The sequence below is a fragment of the Filobasidium floriforme genome (assembly GCF_021052385.1).
Source record: "Filobasidium floriforme strain CBS 6241 chromosome Unknown HD553scaffold_9, whole genome shotgun sequence".
Taxonomy (NCBI): domain Eukaryota; kingdom Fungi; phylum Basidiomycota; class Tremellomycetes; order Filobasidiales; family Filobasidiaceae; genus Filobasidium; species Filobasidium floriforme.
Window position 1 is genome coordinate 522,056 of NW_025763630.1, and position 16,029 is coordinate 538,084.

The 16,029-nt window shown below is 54.1% G+C and overlaps 6 protein-coding genes across 6 annotated transcripts; 4 read left to right on the plus strand and 2 right to left on the minus strand.

Moving 5' to 3' along the window:
• Positions 1-397: 397 nt before the first annotated feature.
• Positions 398-1,945, minus strand: HD553DRAFT_271223 (Dihydroorotate dehydrogenase-domain-containing protein; the record flags this gene model as incomplete). The annotated part of the gene is made up of 4 exons (XM_046177701.1): positions 398-633; positions 713-1,325; positions 1,408-1,466; positions 1,555-1,945. Coding segments are annotated over 4 exons (1,299 nt in total), but the record flags the coding sequence as incomplete, so codon positions are not given.
• A 271-nt stretch (positions 1,946-2,216) lies between these two features.
• HD553DRAFT_225506 (ketopantoate reductase PanE/ApbA C terminal-domain-containing protein) lies at positions 2,217-4,631 on the plus strand. The gene is made up of 2 exons (XM_046177266.1): positions 2,217-2,296; positions 2,359-4,631. Exons 1-2 carry the CDS (start codon positions 2,282-2,284, stop codon positions 4,426-4,428), a joined length of 2,085 nt encoding a protein of 694 aa, XP_046037149.1. The 5' UTR covers positions 2,217-2,281; the 3' UTR covers positions 4,429-4,631.
• A 118-nt stretch (positions 4,632-4,749) lies between these two features.
• HD553DRAFT_349683 (uncharacterized protein) lies at positions 4,750-6,292 on the plus strand. The gene is made up of 4 exons (XM_046183474.1): positions 4,750-4,811; positions 4,874-5,431; positions 5,500-6,029; positions 6,097-6,292. The coding sequence occupies exons 2-4, from the start codon at positions 4,896-4,898 to the stop codon at positions 6,198-6,200; spliced, it is 1,170 nt and encodes a 389-aa protein (XP_046037150.1). The 5' UTR covers positions 4,750-4,811; positions 4,874-4,895; the 3' UTR covers positions 6,201-6,292.
• A 122-nt stretch (positions 6,293-6,414) lies between these two features.
• HD553DRAFT_271179 (uncharacterized protein) lies at positions 6,415-7,256 on the minus strand (the record flags this gene model as incomplete). The annotated part of the gene is made up of 4 exons (XM_046177700.1): positions 6,415-6,598; positions 6,674-6,795; positions 6,879-7,015; positions 7,127-7,256. The coding sequence occupies 4 exons, from the start codon at positions 7,254-7,256 to the stop codon at positions 6,415-6,417; spliced, it is 573 nt and encodes a 190-aa protein (XP_046037151.1).
• Positions 7,257-9,170: 1,914 nt separating this feature from the next.
• On the plus strand, positions 9,171-11,389 carry HD553DRAFT_310249 (WD40-repeat-containing domain protein). Its single transcript, XM_046179825.1, has 8 exons — positions 9,171-9,240; positions 9,311-9,344; positions 9,458-9,542; positions 9,665-9,867; positions 10,014-10,240; positions 10,336-10,476; positions 10,570-10,736; positions 10,810-11,389. The coding sequence occupies exons 1-8, from the start codon at positions 9,238-9,240 to the stop codon at positions 11,003-11,005; spliced, it is 1,056 nt and encodes a 351-aa protein (XP_046037152.1). The 5' UTR covers positions 9,171-9,237; the 3' UTR covers positions 11,006-11,389.
• Positions 11,390-15,081: 3,692 nt separating this feature from the next.
• HD553DRAFT_310252 (uncharacterized protein) lies at positions 15,082-15,870 on the plus strand. The gene has a single exon (XM_046179826.1). It carries the CDS (start codon positions 15,093-15,095, stop codon positions 15,804-15,806), a length of 714 nt encoding a protein of 237 aa, XP_046037153.1. The 5' UTR covers positions 15,082-15,092; the 3' UTR covers positions 15,807-15,870.
• Positions 15,871-16,029: the final 159 nt, after the last annotated feature.

A 16,029-nucleotide genomic window follows, 5' to 3' on the forward strand; every position in this document is an offset into this window, starting at 1 on the left:
CGACGCTTCGCACGTGCCCCTGACCGACGACAGCCTGCGCCCGACCGAGGAAATCCGTCAACTGCCTCGTCACGGCCGGTACAACACCTTCGCCCTGAGCAGAGACGGGCGCGAAAGGTGAATCCTTCGATGAAACGTTCGACCCGCCAGTTTCTCCGAATGGGATCGCCTTGGCCTTGCTTTCGCCCTGCGCCTTCTGTTGCGCCCCACCCATACCTCGTTCGGCGACAATGTCTTCCCAAGGAATTCGACTTTCCCTGCTCCTGATCCGTTCTCCGAGCTTGACAAGGTCTTTGCCGACTTCTTCTACTCCCTTCGCCCATGCGTCCGTTGATTGCTTGACGACCCCGGCCCAACTCGAGTCGCCGCCCAGGTTGTTCTTGTTCAAGGAATCGACGAGCTCGTCCTTGATCCCCCTGGCGAACCCGACGCCCTTGTACCCAAACGCCGTATAAGCCTGGACGATCGACGCTCCAGCTTTGGCGTAATCGAGAGCGTCTTCACCAGTGGTAATGCCTCCGCAGCCGATGATCGGGATCGAGGGTGGTAGCAGAGGTCGAAGTGTTTTTAGGGCAAGGATGGCGAGGGGCTTGACAGGAGGGCCAGAGAGACCACCGGTTTCGTTTTGGTGGGCTGCAAAGTCGTGTCAAGAGGTGGTTCGAGAGTTCAGTGACAGCTCGGAAATAGGTGATTCAGAAACGAAGCAACTTACCCGAGATCAACCCCAAACCGTCCCTCTTGACGGTGGTGTTGCTGACAATCACCCCCTCGACCCCGCTCTGCCTCACAGCCCTAGCGATGCCTTCAATCTCCTCTTCCTCCAAATCCGGTGCGATCTTGACCACCACCTTGGCTCGATCCTGCTTTCTGCTCGAAGGCAAACTATCCCTCGCGGTGACCACCTGACTGAGCAGATCAAACAACGATTCTCCCCTCTGCAAACCCCTCAATCCAGGCGTGTTTGGTGACGACACGTTGACGACGATGACATCCGCATAAGGTCCCAGCATCTTGACCCCCTTGACGTAATCCTCATGATCGTCCGCTTTCGAGGTCTTGTTCTTGCCCAGGTTCACAGCCAAGAGCCTTCCTGGCCTCAACGATTTCGGTAGCCCTTCCGGGAGGTTGTGGACCAGCTCCCGGTAAGCCAGAGGATCTGACGGGTTGTACCCCGGGAACTCGGACGGGTGAGATTCGGCGTAGAGGCGAAGACGGGTTTGTAGACGGTGGAGGGTTTGACGATGGCCAGACGAGTTGAAGCCGTACCGGTTGATCACGGCCGAGTCTTCTGGGAGACGGAAGAAGCGGGGTTTAGGGTTGCCGGGCTGAGAGGCCGCCATGAAAGTAAATCAGGTATGAGCTTCGAATGATATGGTGAGACCTGATATTACAAAAGAAACCGCTCACCTGAGGTTCGGGCGTAACGCTTCCGACCTCGACGTATCCAAATCCGAGGTCGAATAGGCCTGAATTACAGAACATGCAAAACGACGAGCATTTTGAACGTCAGCTCGTGTATACGCTGAAACGAGTGCCAGACGAGCTCGAGCTTACCATCGATAGCCTCGGCGTCCTTGTCGAATCCAGCGGCGACTCCGACCGGGTTGTCCAGCCGTTTATCCCACAACATCGCTCCTAATCGCTCGTCATCGGCTACCTTGTCCTTCGGCCTGGCCCAACCTCCCATGCTCAACATCCTGACTGCGAGCCTGTGGGATTCTTCCGCGTCCGTCACGCTTCGGACGACGGGCATGATGAGGTGTTCGTGGAGTAAAGACCGGGAGTCGTAGTAGTAGGCGATCAAGGCGACCGATCCTCCGACCAGGGTGAGTGTGCCTAGAGACCGACGGATCGGGGAGGTCTGGGTGGAAGCATGACGACGTGCGACGATCGAGCGGGATGCTGCAGCAGCGGCGTGTACAGCAGGACGAGCGTTGCGGTACATCGTGCGAGGTCTGCCCGGGGCTGGTCTTGTAGATCTTCTTGTGGGATCTATATGAGGATAGCAAGAGATATGGTGAGGTCTTGCGTTTCTTCGGATGGCTACCTAGTTTCTGGCCAAGTTCGAAATTAATTGATAACGAGTGATGTCATCAACCTCGAGAAGTAAATGACATGTTATTTGACCATTCAATAATCAAAATAATTCGTCACTCCTCTCTTTCGAGATCGTCGATCTAACTTTCAAGCTTTCAAAACTACAAGCTACAAGATCGCACTTGATATCCTTCGACAAGAAGGACGACCACCGTACTGACCGGCTTTGGTGGAAAACAGGGCCATGCGCATACATGTGGCAAGTACCGCACAAGTCGAACAACGCCCGCCCCCCTAGCTCATCGATGCCTCTTGTTGCAGCTCGGCGTCGGGTCCATAGGCAGTCTCGTAGCTCATCACCTCCGCACCCAATTCCCTCGCCTGCCTCTGTCGCTCATCCTCTCTCGTCGAGGATTGCCAGAGGCCAAAGATATCGACACGGACACGAGCTCGGACTCGACGCCCACATCAGACTTTCAGATTCAGGTCGAGCGAGACGGTCAGACTCAGGTCTCTCGCCGCTATACTACCGAGTACACCGGACCGGGTCTTCAGAAGGCTCACGAAGAAGTAGCCCGCCAGGGTTCATATCAGGTCGGCAGGTTTCAACTTCCTCGGCTACGGTACAAGCAGCAACAAGCTCTCCGCGTACTCTCTACCCCCTTGACGCCGGACGACCCGATAGAGAGCTTGATCGTCACCTTGAAATGCCCGGATACCGTGCCGGCGCTGGGGTTACTCAAACACCGCATCAACAAGGATACATGCATCACGCTCTTGCAAAATGGGATGGGAGTGTATGACGAGCTCATCAGCCGGATATGGCCCGAGGGGACCGAGGAAAGTCACAAGCGACCGAGGTTCATCTTGGGGAGCACGACGCATGGGGTTAAGACGGGGTTGTTCGACAAGACCGCGTTGAGGGAGAGGGATCGGAACAAGGGGAGGAAGATCGTCCATACGGGGTTTGGAGGTGTCACTTTTGGCGTGGTACCGGACCGTAGATCACAGGTGGATGAGGAAAGGGTGTTGTTCCCCTCGATGTACGAGCAGGGTTCAGCGTCGTCGTCCCTCTCGAGTCCTTACGAGACCATCCTCACTCCACCACCTTCTCCCGCCCTTCCGATTCCGGACCTCGCCCACCCCAACCTCACAGCCACTCTCTCGCACCTTCTCTCCCTCTCCGCCCTCTCTCCTCAGGTCCTCCCCTTCCACCTCATGCATCAGACGCTTCTCCTAAAACTCGCCGTGAACGGGGTGATCAATCCGTTGACGGCGCTTTTCGAGGTGAAGAACGGAAGCGTGACAGAAAAGGGGGAGATGAGGCGGTTGGTCAAGGGGCTCTGTGAGGAGAATTCGGGGATCGTCCTGGGGCATCTCAGAGGGCTTGCGGGGGGGTCTGCGGGGATGACGACACCACCGTCGATATTAGGGTCGTCGTCGACATCAACAAAAACGTCGAATTTATCATCAACAGTCGATCCTTCCGCCACCGAAACCCCAGCCGAACCCGACCTTCATCCTCCAATCCTCTCTCCCGAGATCGCAGCCCTCTTCAGCCCCACTTCCCTCACCCAGAGGACGCTCGAAGTGGCGAGATCGACGAGGGAGAACGTGTCTAGCATGCGAAGTCATTTGAAACTCGCCAACGGGAAGGGAGTCACCGAGGTGGATTACATCAATGGGTACCTGGTCAAGCTCGGACGGGAGCAGGGTTCGGCGCATTCGAAAACGGATTCGAGCGGTGGCAGCCCGTCGACGACGATGAACCAGACGCTGCTCATGATGATCAAGGTCGCCGAAAGTCAGGCTCTTTCACGCTCCACCTCGCAACAGGAGAGGCGAGAGAGGTGGAAACGACAACAGGCGGCGCTTGCTGGCAAAAAGGCGGACAAGATCCAGGCCAAGATGGAACAAGACCAAGGCGTATCTGACGGCCCGATAGAGGGATCAGAACAAGGACAACCAGCAGTACAGGGAGAGACATTGGCGGCGCAACCGATCCCCTTGTCGGCAAACGCACGAAGAAGAGAGGAGTATGCTAGAAAAAGGTTGCTCGCGCAGCAGGATCGAAAGTTGAAGAGGTTGGGGAAAGAAACGGCACAGGTCCAGCGGGAGGCGCAGGTGCAGTCGCAAGGGGAGACGACGAGAGTAGATGGAGAGCACGAGGAAGGAAGGCCGAAGACGAATACGGCGGAACGGGAATCGGCTAGAGCAATGTCGACTGAGGAGGCGGATTCGACATCGGCTGACAGCACGATCTCAACGGCAAAGGTGTCGGAATTGAATATGCCGGACGCATCAGGTTCGGACTCGACCGAGGCATCGAATACGATACCAACACAGTCAACAAAATCGAGTTCGGAGACGGGACACATCATGAATCGATGAGCGACGGAAAGATGGAGCGAGGAGAGGGAACGACTCAATCTGTACCTTGGTTGTATATCGGGCTGCAATTACAGCATAGAATCATGAAGAACTACCAAGCCTGCGAAGTTGCGATCAGATCGTGTCACCTCGATTCCTTTCGGTAGAAGATAAGGTTTGGGGGCGACATACTAGTATGACGCGCGCGCGATCCGGTTGATCCGAGATGATTGGATTGCTTCTATGACGTCAAGGATGATGGGCACTTTGGATGATGCGACTATTTGATGAGATGTCGTATGATCCCTACAATCCCTACATATATGCATATGGATCATAGATAATAAACAGGTTGCCAAAAGAACGATCCTCTCCACTAGAGAAGGTCGACCCAGCGTCAATCAGTAAGAGACTTGCCTCCGTTTCTGACCCGATCTGATATTCTGAAACCGTGTTGTCCGCGCAGGTCCTCGACGGTTGCTCTCCACATGAGTGACCACAGCGTTGTCTCGGCAGACCAATCGGTGGCAGAGTCGACCTCTCGATTGCCTGCCGAGATACTGCACCTCATTCTGGATGCCTACAACTCGTCGCGGCTCAAGGAACTCGAATACGATCGTCGACAAGCGAGCAAAGAGAGAATCCCCGTATGGCCCGTGCTACCCATCCTTTTGAGCTGCAAGCTCTTATCGGGGATGTTCTTACCCAAGCTCTACAGTCATACCGTCATCCTGTGCCACGGTACCCTCTTCTCCTTCCTGAACGACCCGGCCTACGAATCCTATGAGCACTTGCGATGCCTAGAGGTCCGTAATACCCACCCATCTGGCCCATTGCACAGGAGAGGCACTCCCGGACATGTGATGGACTTTTGGATGTTCCAAATTCTATCGGAGGATGAGGGAAGGGAGGAATACAAGAAACGCTTTCACAGACCAGATTGGTCGAACGGTCATCTGCCCCGAGTCGACCTGGTGAAACTGGATGCCGAGGATAGACGTTATATCAAGCTTGTCCTCGCTCTGTGAGTCCGGTTATTCTGTAACGGCAAGAATAGCTGACCGAGGATGCCCGGCGCGATTGATCTTGCAGCTTCGACGTTCGCCATCTCACGTACATGGGTTTCGCTACTACCGAGGACGAATCAGTCGCGATGCCTTTGGACTTGTGCGAGACGACGACACTCGTCTGCCCTCCGGACTCGTGGTTCTACTTGACCAAGCGCTGGGAGACGACGCCAATGATACACGACCCTGCTGAACTCGATCGCCCCTTTTGGACGTTGAACAGGCCCTTTATCCCTTATCATGAGCGTAGATATAACGTAACCATACTACTCGGTCTCAAGGGAGTTCCGCTGTTCGAAAGCAGCACGCTCCCGGACCACGAGCGAGGCCGGGCAGCTTTCTGCTTGTCTTACATAATCCGACAATTCTGCCGGTCCACAGGAATAGGAACACCTTTCGACTTTACCGTGGGACCGTTCCTCGGTCGGGCCGAGAGCGTGCCAAAGGATCATACATGGTGCTTTGGAAGTCGAGTCCCCGATGACATCGAGGAAGGGGGATATACCGTGCGGTTCAGAAGCGAATGTGACTGTGGCAATGGAGACGTCACACACTGCAAGTATCCTCTTCATCTCGCCGTCTTTGCGGTCGACCGACTGACGCCGCTTTTTTCGCTTCTCAGTCTGGGATGGCGCTTCGGAAGACTTGCTCTACGAGATTGAGCGACGTGACCAAGAATCAGATTATGGCGACGGAGACTGGGTTTACGGGGCTTTGGGACTATGAGTAGCCGAAGATATGTGGCGTCACGCTGCAACGGGGAATCGCACCGTTTGCCATTTTGTTACGGTTGGCCCATGGGCTTTGGCGGAGCTGCGACGCCGCTACTGCGTCAATGGCTAAAAAATACCTTGCCCGGCTGTTATGCTACAGTATGTAAACTGATTTCTCGGTTCACAAATCGATCGATACAGTTGTGACAGACCTCGCGTCCCCCTCCTTATCGCCTCAAATCGATCACCTCGATCCCTCTCCCCCGTTCGTTCAACAAGACGTGTCCTCCATGATCCGCGTCCGTATATAGTCCTCCGGAAATCCTGGGGTGCTCGTGGAACGTTTGCCGACGCTTGCACTGGAGCACGGTCATCAGTCCTGCCGGCTCTGTCAGTCGAAAGATGCCGAACCTGTCCAACAGTCATGTCGAACGGTTTCAGCAGCTGCGGGTCACGGGGCTTTGCAAGACGCCACGACGGACTCACGCCGGATCGCTGCGTGGAGCACAGACGATGGCGATGGCTTCTGGCAAGGTTTGCTGGTAAGCTGAATGCGTGTGCAAGTCCATGGACGACATGAAGCAGGATTGCGTCGGGTGCGTATGTATCTGCCAGTCGCAATTTTCACTCGCTCGTCAGCCTCGGGCAATGTAAGTCATGTTACTAGACGCCACGAGCAGCTCCAACTCACCCAGCCGAGAGCGATCAACCCCCGTTCGAGCTGCACCCCGACGACCCGCTCTTCCTCCTTCATCGTGCACGTATCCGACGTCCCTTCCTGTCGAGGGATCAACAACGCCCGCACTTCGAGCTCGCCGGATTCTTCTTCTTGATGGCCCAAGACAGACTGGGCTATGGAAACGTCGGATCCTCGACGGTGGTGCGTGGAGGACGCGTGCGAGTGAGAGTGTCGATGGTGATTTGCAGGGCGGATGACACCGAGAAGGAGACCGCACATCTCGATTCCCCGTTGAGTATGGGAAGACGCTATCCTCAAAAAGGTCGGAATCAGGGAGATGGGTACTTGAAGCGGTCTCAAATGGCGTCGACCTCGGGGTTGCTGTATCATGTGTCGACCAGGTTCTTCCGGGACATGGGCGTGCGAGATCGGTCGACCAGGCGGCGCGTGGGGAGACGAAGACAATGACGCGTGTTGCTGATGGTGGCTCGAGTATGGGTTTGGCGAAGGATGGAATTGAGGATGACTGGAATGACGTGCATGCGGGTGTTCGTGCGGATGAGGCTGACCATATCCGATGGCATTTCCACCATGACCGCCTGCAACTCCGCTCGGCGGTCCAGGTCCGTATGCCATCCCAGATTGCCGTTTATAGTCCTTCGGATCTGGCATCGCAGTCAATCCCGTTGGACCATCTCTCGAGTTGATATCCAACCCTTGCATCATCCTACCCAACCCGAATCCCGCGTCACGCTCCCGCTCCTGCTCTTCGGCGAGCTTGCAAGCGTACTCCCAATCCTTGTTCTCGATCTCCTTGTTCCTCTCGAGTCGAGCTCGTTCCTGGGCGCTGTAGTCGGATCCGTGCGAGTAAGAGGAATACGCAGATACGGCGGGCTGCGTCTGGCGGGGTTGATAGTCCGGTTGAGCTTGAGATCCGGGTTGAGAGTGAGCGACCGGTGGATTAGGAAGAAGTCGAATGCCGGTGTGTGGAATCGAGACCGGAATCGGATGCAAGGAGCTGTTGATTAACGGTTCGTGATGGTCGTACGAGTAGGTTGAAGATTGAGCATGAGCTTGCGGCTGTGGATACGGGTTGGAATACCGTTCGTGCACCGGATTTGAGACGGGGACGAGCGTTCTCGAACCTGCAGCCGGTGTGGAGGCTCCTGCTTGGGTCGGCCTCGATCCTGGTAACAACGATTGAGGTGGTGGTGGAGCATGAGGCGGCGGCAAAGAAGGGACCTCGAGCGAATAACCCGTGGCGTACCCGGCATGTTGAACAGGCAGAGGAGGAAGTTGTGGTGGCGATGGCGTCGATGCGGGTGGCGCGGTTCGGTTGAGCATGGACTTGTACGTCGTCAAGGTCGACAGACATTGCTCTCCGTCCTGCGTAGTTGGCGATCAATGCCGATTTAGTCGATTAAGCCGCAGCGCGAGCCGTGCAGATCCAAGAAAATTGGACACAAGAGGTACATATAGAGGAAGGGCGAATTTAGCGATTGATTCTTCCACCGACACTTTCTGGGCATAGAAATCGAGCACAGGCCCGACATACCTTGCGCAGCTGACCCCGTTGATACTCTGTCAACCCGTGCACGTATTCCGGGTGTTGTGGGATCTTTTCTAACAGCAACCTGTGACAAGGATCGGCCCCCAACAGATTGCATCAGCTTCTGTTGAGCTGAAACGACCCGTATGCTGCAGCAAACGTTCCCGGCTTACACGGCAGCCCGAGCCATGAGGATGAAAGCGAGGTCGACCTGGCCCGATCGATAATGCTCTTCTGATTTCTTGATCAACGCTTCTGCTGAGCGTCGCCATCTGAAAGACGATCAAGCATATTCGTCAGCAACCATCCGATCAGACACTTTCAAGTTGGCACCGGGGACCCACGTCTCGAGCGCATATCTCGGTGAAAAGTGAAGCCCATCGTGTGCTTCTTTCGACAGCTCGTAGATCGTCCGAGAGGTGGTTGGAGGTGGCGGCATGGGATGTGCCGTCGTCGTCATTATGGTCGTTTCATTAGTCGTCAGGGTGTCGTTTGCATTTTAGTCTGGTGAGTCGATAGTGTTCAAGAGTCGAGGTCGAGCGTATCCATCCCCCTTTGATGTTAGTGAGGTCATTCGAGGTTGATACCACAGCCACCGAGGTCCAAGATATGCTTCCGGGGGAACATAGAAATACTTCCGTCAATGCCGTAAACGTTTTTAAAAAACGATTAATTGATATGTCGGCCCCTTTTCGATGAGAGATCGAGGAGATGGAGAGGGGGTACATGCCGACGGTGAGCTCTAAAGGAGGATGTCGTATATAGGGTCGTCCAGTTGCCAGTTGATATTTTTGAAGAGCTACATCGCATACGCTTGAAGGCATGGTGAGTGGATTGCATGATAGTCCATATAAAACGCTCGTCTGGCTGAAAATGAGCTACTTTGAGGTCGTAGTCGACGCATTTCCTGCAACATCAGACTTCGGGTCGTGAGTCATCGTGCTCAGCATCTCTACCTACCTATGAAAACCCGTTTCAAGCTGTACTCCTTCTCTGATATGAAAGCTGATTCGACAATCTTCAATCTCATGGCACATCGTAGCTCACGAGGATGCCGTCTGGCAACTGACTTGGACGAATAAGAACGAGGTCGTTTCCGCTTCGGCTGATGGAGGTGTTCGAGTTTGGTCAGTCAAAGCGGCTCTAAGCTTGTCATTTCCACGATCAAGACTCGGCATCATTCTCATACTCGCCTTTTGCCCCTTGGTTCTTGACCGTTACGACGAACAATCTCTGGTCGCGATTACAGGTCACCAATCAACCCCGCCAAGCCTACTGTCCACCTAAGAGCCCACCGCCTGGGTATCTCATCTCTTTCGGTCGACTCATCCGGTATCAGAGCGTTGTCGACTTCTATCGAGGGGAATGTAGTCTTGAGCGATCTAGGAGTTGAAGGCGGGAAGATTCTAGGGAGGAAGGAGACTTTCGGGGAAGAAGGGGAAGACGGTAGCGGTACGTTTACGTCCTACGCAGGGTTTCTTTGAGGATGCTCATGAAACTTTCTTGAGCTGACTTTGCTTCTGCTTTTGATCTCCCGGTATCGATCACGTCGTACCTAAACATCGCTACTTTCCTCTATCATATCCGAACGATAACAGTCATCTCCTCTTTCTCCCTAGCCCTCCACCCTTCTTCGTCTCACTGGGCATCAACCGGCCAGTCTGCCAAAATCGGTTTCTACACTCTTCCCGCTCACCTCCGAGCTGGTGCCAGTGCGAGTGAGGCTGAGAACGAAAACTTAGCCGAGGAAGGCGGAGACGGATTGGGCTCGCTGGAAAAGGTCGTAGAGACCGGCAAGAGCAAGTTTGGGATGTGCTTGAAATACGTACGTCCCGCCTTCTCCCTGGAATTGTCTTGTCTTGTTACCAGATACTGATTTCGTATATTTTATCACTTCTGTCGCACCCCTTCCGCATCCAGAGCCCAGATGGAAGATCCCTAGCTTTGTCGACGGAATCCGGGCAGATCATGATCCTGGACACCGAATCGAGGCAGGTCGTCGCTACCCATACGTCGCATGCGATGTGTGTGAGGACATTGAGCTGGAGCGGAGATAGTCAGGTGAGCTGGCGTGTTCTCTGCATTTTTCCCGAAGTGGTGTGCCGGCCTCAGCGAGACGCCTCGATCTGACGTGCCGTTTCTTGGTGCTCGCAGTACTTGTTCTCCGGATCTGACGACCGACGGATTGTTCTGCACGACGTCCGAGCCGGATCTGCCGGTTCGTCCGGCAGGGGAAGCGCTGCGGTGGCTGAAATGAAGGGACATTCGAGCTGGGTTTTGAGCTTGGGAGCTAGTCCGGATGGGAGAGGCTTGGTCTCTGGGTGAGTTACTTCCCTAAACGGAGACGCGCAACGCAATTCATTGATACTGATCGCTCTTGTCATGCGTTCGCAGTGGCGCTGACTCGACCCTCCGACTATGGGACGTTGCCCAACGCGCCTGTCTCTCGACAACCCAGACGGGGAGTCAAGTATGGGCAGTCGATTGGCAGCCTATCCAGGCGGATCAGACGAGGGTGGGTAAGGATTTCGTGTGGGGAGGCGAGGAGGCGAGGGTCAATTGGATGAGTAGCGCTGGCAGTGGGAATTAAGAGTGGTTCAGGGTGGAAGGGCAAGACCACGTGGGGAGTTTTATAGGTGGGTATTCAACCCGATGGAAGTCAGGGCATTCAAAACGCGGGACGTCTGGCAAGAAATTATGCAATAATTTCAGATGTCGCCTCGGAGCTATCCTCGAAAATCGATTCCAGGTCGGCGTGCAGACAGAACACCCTTGTCGGCGATCTACTAGGCTCGGCGTTCTGGCTGGCCTGTTCCGTCCGCTCGTCTTTCCGGATGAGCTGCCATATTCAGAAATCAGCTTCGAAAGTTGATAGTCAACGGCGAAGCAGGGTCCTCATGAATTTCTAGATCAGTCATGGAGAGGGCATGATTTTACAACAACATACTATCGAACAAAATGAGCTTGGAGAGGCAACATCACCCAAATCCAGTCGCACCGAGATACTCTTGTAAGTGCATATCGCGCGGCGGTCACTGCGTTCCGACAGAAGTCGACGTAGCGTCGGTCTGCGAGGGGGCATTCACGGTCGGTTCCAGAGAGGTGTTGGCCATGGATGAATTGATGGACTTGGGCGGAAACTTGACAGTGGCAGCAATAGAAGGCTCGGCTCCTGACGAGGCAAAAGATCCCGGAGGGCCTTCGGGATGGTGTTGAGGCGGGGGCGCAGTAGGCATTCCCAAGTCGTAGTCATCCGCGTCTCGATCCTTGAGTCGAGTGACATGCTTGGGGACGATGCAACCCAGAGTCAACTCCAAAGGCGGACAAGTCGCCGATCCCTGTATGGAAATGGATACTCCATCTGCGAGAACGGTCTTTCCGAAGGGGAGATCCAAGCTGTCCTCGCCTGGCTGTCCAACTTCCTCTTGATCGATGAATGGGTCCATCCCAGTATTCAGCGCCGCGATTGGATCGCTGAAGGACAGCTGGAAGCTCCCGTCTTCGCCAACTTTGATCTCGATCTTGCCCGCACCCTGATGCTTTTCTTGTTGTTCGCGGGTCAGATCGTCCCAGTATTCCACGGCATTCTCGTCTTGATCGGGTTCCCAGCCAGACTCTGGCATGTCCCTCAAGAATCGCCTGATCCGAGTTGGCCTTCGGGGCTCATTCGCGGGTCGATCGATGTGACTGAATCCCGGCGGGTACGTCTGAGGAGGAATAAAGACGGGTAAAAGCGAACTTGGGTCAGCTTTCGAGGGGGCGTAAGGGAGGTGAACAACATTGAAATAGATTCACCGGTAAGGGTTCGAAAGGGTTTTGAGCTGGTGGGGGAGGAGGAGGAGGAGGAGGAGGAGGAGGAGGAGGAGGAGGAGGAGGAGGAGGAGGGGCAGCGTTTGGGTCGAAGCGTGCTTGATAAGTTTGGGGATGGTACATGTTCGCGATGCTCAAGTCTACGGATAGCTTGGTGTTTGCTGGATATAATCGAGGTCAGGGAACAGTATCTCTGATTGTCGACCTTCGATGCGACCTTTTATCCCTGTCGTTCAATCGATGGCGGAGAGGAACATGCGCCAGATGGTGGCTTCCTGAATCAACGGAAGTCACGCTAGGCGGGTGTGGCGTTCAGTGGCTTCAGGTTGTTCGTGCGGCCAGAACAGGAAGTTTCCGAAGATGTCCGACTGAACCTGTTTTTTCACTGGAAGACAAAGGAGAAGCCTACACCAACCATCAACTGGGACAAAAGAGATGCCGGAACCTTTCAGATGTTGCAAAGAGGCCGTAGGGTTTGCAAAGGAAGGCTATAACACAGGAGTAGCGAGACGGAAAAAGGAGGTGCGACGATGGAGCGACTACCGCTACCTCGCGATTGTCTACCTTTTTTGGCGGTGGGCAGATATCCCCATAGGCCGGTCTTCTCAGCCCTGACCACTCATCTTCGAAAGGCGAACGATCGACACGACAGACAGACTGGTGCTTTGTGAATCGCGCTTCGGACGTCAATGCAATGCGAGCCGCGCACACATTATCTCAGGGACACAATGTTCGTCTAGGATAGCGACAGACTACGTTGGCATTAGCAAGTTATGTCGGTAGTCATCCTACACTACTGGACAAGAAGTACCAGGAATTCGTCCCCCTATCATCTGAGGGGCGAGATGATAGATGGTCGCGATAGGCTGACCCGTAGTTCAGGTTACGTGGCTTATTATATCAGTCCCCGGACATTTTCAACTCAGATCGACGCAACGACATTTTTTCGCCTTGTGATCCACAGCTTTTACATTTCGACGAAGTGAAAGAGGAGCAATAATCTGAAGTATACATGTTGGTCGATCTTGCGCACAGGTTTAACGACGGGACAGGTGTATCGTATAATGAGTGTACAGATGAGAGAAGAGATTGCGAGAGTAAGACCTTGTGTTCCGTATGCAAACTGCAATTTGTCCGTTGACAGCGCGAACAGGCGGCAAGTAGATTTTTTCCAGTAAATGCTGAGGTTGTCGTGGAAAATCCCTGCTGCCAAAAGTGCCAGGCGGTCATCCCTCTGTATGTCCTGACAGTATACGATAATCTGAATCGAGCAAGGTATAGCTGTTGGTCCGGTGTCCATCGAGACTAAGGAGGACCGTCGGAACCACGGGACCGACATCTCCTCCGAGTAGCGTCAGGTGTCAGTCGTTCCGTATGACTAGCCGCGCCCCTGGGCTGCGCCCGCAGTCAACGATCCTACTATTACATCCATTAAAGGAGAGCTCAATGTTCCCACAAGGCAACATCTAGATGGAGCCGCCTTATCTGTATGGCGTGATCGCTATATCGTACGATCGTGGCGAATGGTCTTTCGAACAACTGATGAAGGGGAAATCGCGCTTTCGCGGCGGATATGCAGTGTTCCATGGCCTCCTGTCGCCCGAAGGGATTCGAGACAGGCGGCGAAGAAGGGTATGCGAGAGGCCGAGAGGAAAATAAACGAAAGGGCTTTCGGTGTCAAACTCACAGGCCTTTGATGAGTCTGCTGCGGCTCGGCGGAGAAGCACAGAGTGAATCGATATGGCGAGAGCGGTCTGGTCATAACGTCAGGTCAGATGATCGGTCCGGAGAAGCTTCATCCAGGTGTCGCCATGTTGCATATACACTGCGTGTCTTGCGCCATTCAGTTTCATTAACCCTTGTCACGACTGATTGCATCATGCATTCGATGCGCGTTTCAGGGATAAGAATGACGTGCGGAACGCGGATCTCATCCGAATGTCCGTATCGCGAGAGAGGCGGAATGGCGCAAGGTTCAGTGATCAGCCCGTCACGGGACTACAGTTTAACAGTTTATCAATCGATAGATCGTCAACGATATGATCAATGGAAGGCTCGTCGAGCTCGATCCCGTTGATCAAGCTGTTTGCACGCCATGTCACGGCATCGTGCATCTGTGAAGTTCGTTTCCATGTTTCGAGGGTCGCGACTCATGTTTCCCGTACCGGCCTTGTGTACGTTACTGTTCACGCTCCAGCATGAGATGTCCTGCTAAAGACATGTATTCATTATTGGGAAGAGACAGGGGACATATTTTCCTCCTTGGGTGCCTGACAGGCTGGTTGAACAGTCACACACCCGTTCATCGATCACTCGTCCTTGCGAGACATATTGCAATTCGCACGACAAATGGCACCATGTGATGCCATCCGTCTGTCCTTTGTACTGATGGGCTCATATCACGCATCCCGGTACTCCGCTCGAAAGTCCTCCGCTTCATACGCCATTCATTGTTTGATTGCACAGCCGAAGATCCGACCGAATTATTATATAAGGGCTACGTTTTTGGACAATTGCAAGGACAAACTGAATCTAGTTAACATAATTACAAGTCCCCACTTCACTCGAACCCCCTTCCCCACTGCCTTACCAGGACCCCCTACCCGCTTCAAATCAAACGACTCCCTTGCTCCTGTACTATGGCCTTTTCAAAAAATTCGGCTTCACAGAACTCAGGCAAAGCGCCGAGTCCCCAAAAGTCCGACTTCCAACGAGGTCATGCAGAAGACAGACAGGATGCAGCGAGCGACAATAGGGGAATGAAAAAGCGTAAGCCCACGCGTGGAGGGAAAAGTGTGCAGAGGAGAAAGGCCGCGCAAAGAGCATGGGCGGAGGAGTCGGGCGTGCCGACAGGGCCTAAGGCGCAGATGACTCGAGGTCAGGGTACCGTCAAGACAGACGTCACTGGAAAGAAGCCTGTCGAAAGGCCGACCGATGATGAATTCTCGTCTGACAACGAGTTTGAGGATGCTCAGAGTACCTTCGGGGATACCGATGAGGAGGAGGTTGCAGACTCAGCCCTTGATGGCGTGACCAAGATGCTTGACGCCGCCTCGCTCCAGGTGCAGACCACTGCTTCCAGTCTGCAAAGCGTATCCCGCACCGGGGGCGTACCTTCACGTCGAAAAGATACTCCAATGACAAAAGCAGAACGTCAGGCGCCTAGAAGGACCAGACCAAAACGCGATCTCTACGGCAAGAATGGTGACTCCAAACACAGGGAAGGCTCACACAATTCCGAGACCGGCTGCCCTGTGAGCTTTGCCGACCATCAGACCTTCGACGCAAACGGCCAGGAGTGGAATGCCTTGCGGATCACAGCTCGCGGTTCTGTCAACGCACAGAATCCATACAGGTATGCTCCTCTTGCAACCCAGTCATTCAATTGGGACAACGTCACGGAGATGTCTATACACCTAATGGACAATCAGGGAAGCTCCATGACCATACCGTACTCTTTTACGCCGTCATCCCTTGCAGGGAGCGTCAGCACTGCTGGTACAAACGCAACTTCTAGTAGAGAGACCAAAACTGCACCTGCTAGTTGGAAGGGGTTTTCTGGTCATCACAGCACGCGATGAAGCGTTAGCCAGCGATCCATATCCAGTCTGCAGGGAAAAAAGCGGAAAAAAGGGGAAAAGGGGGAAAAGAAAACCGAAGTGGGGGAAGCGTTGAAGTATACACGTGTCAAGCAAGATTCATACCAGCAAATGTATTGCTTATAGGCATGCATATGCAACCAGCGGCTTGGCATTGACGCGCTTGGTGACACTTTTGATGATTCTCGTGGACTGACCGAGATTG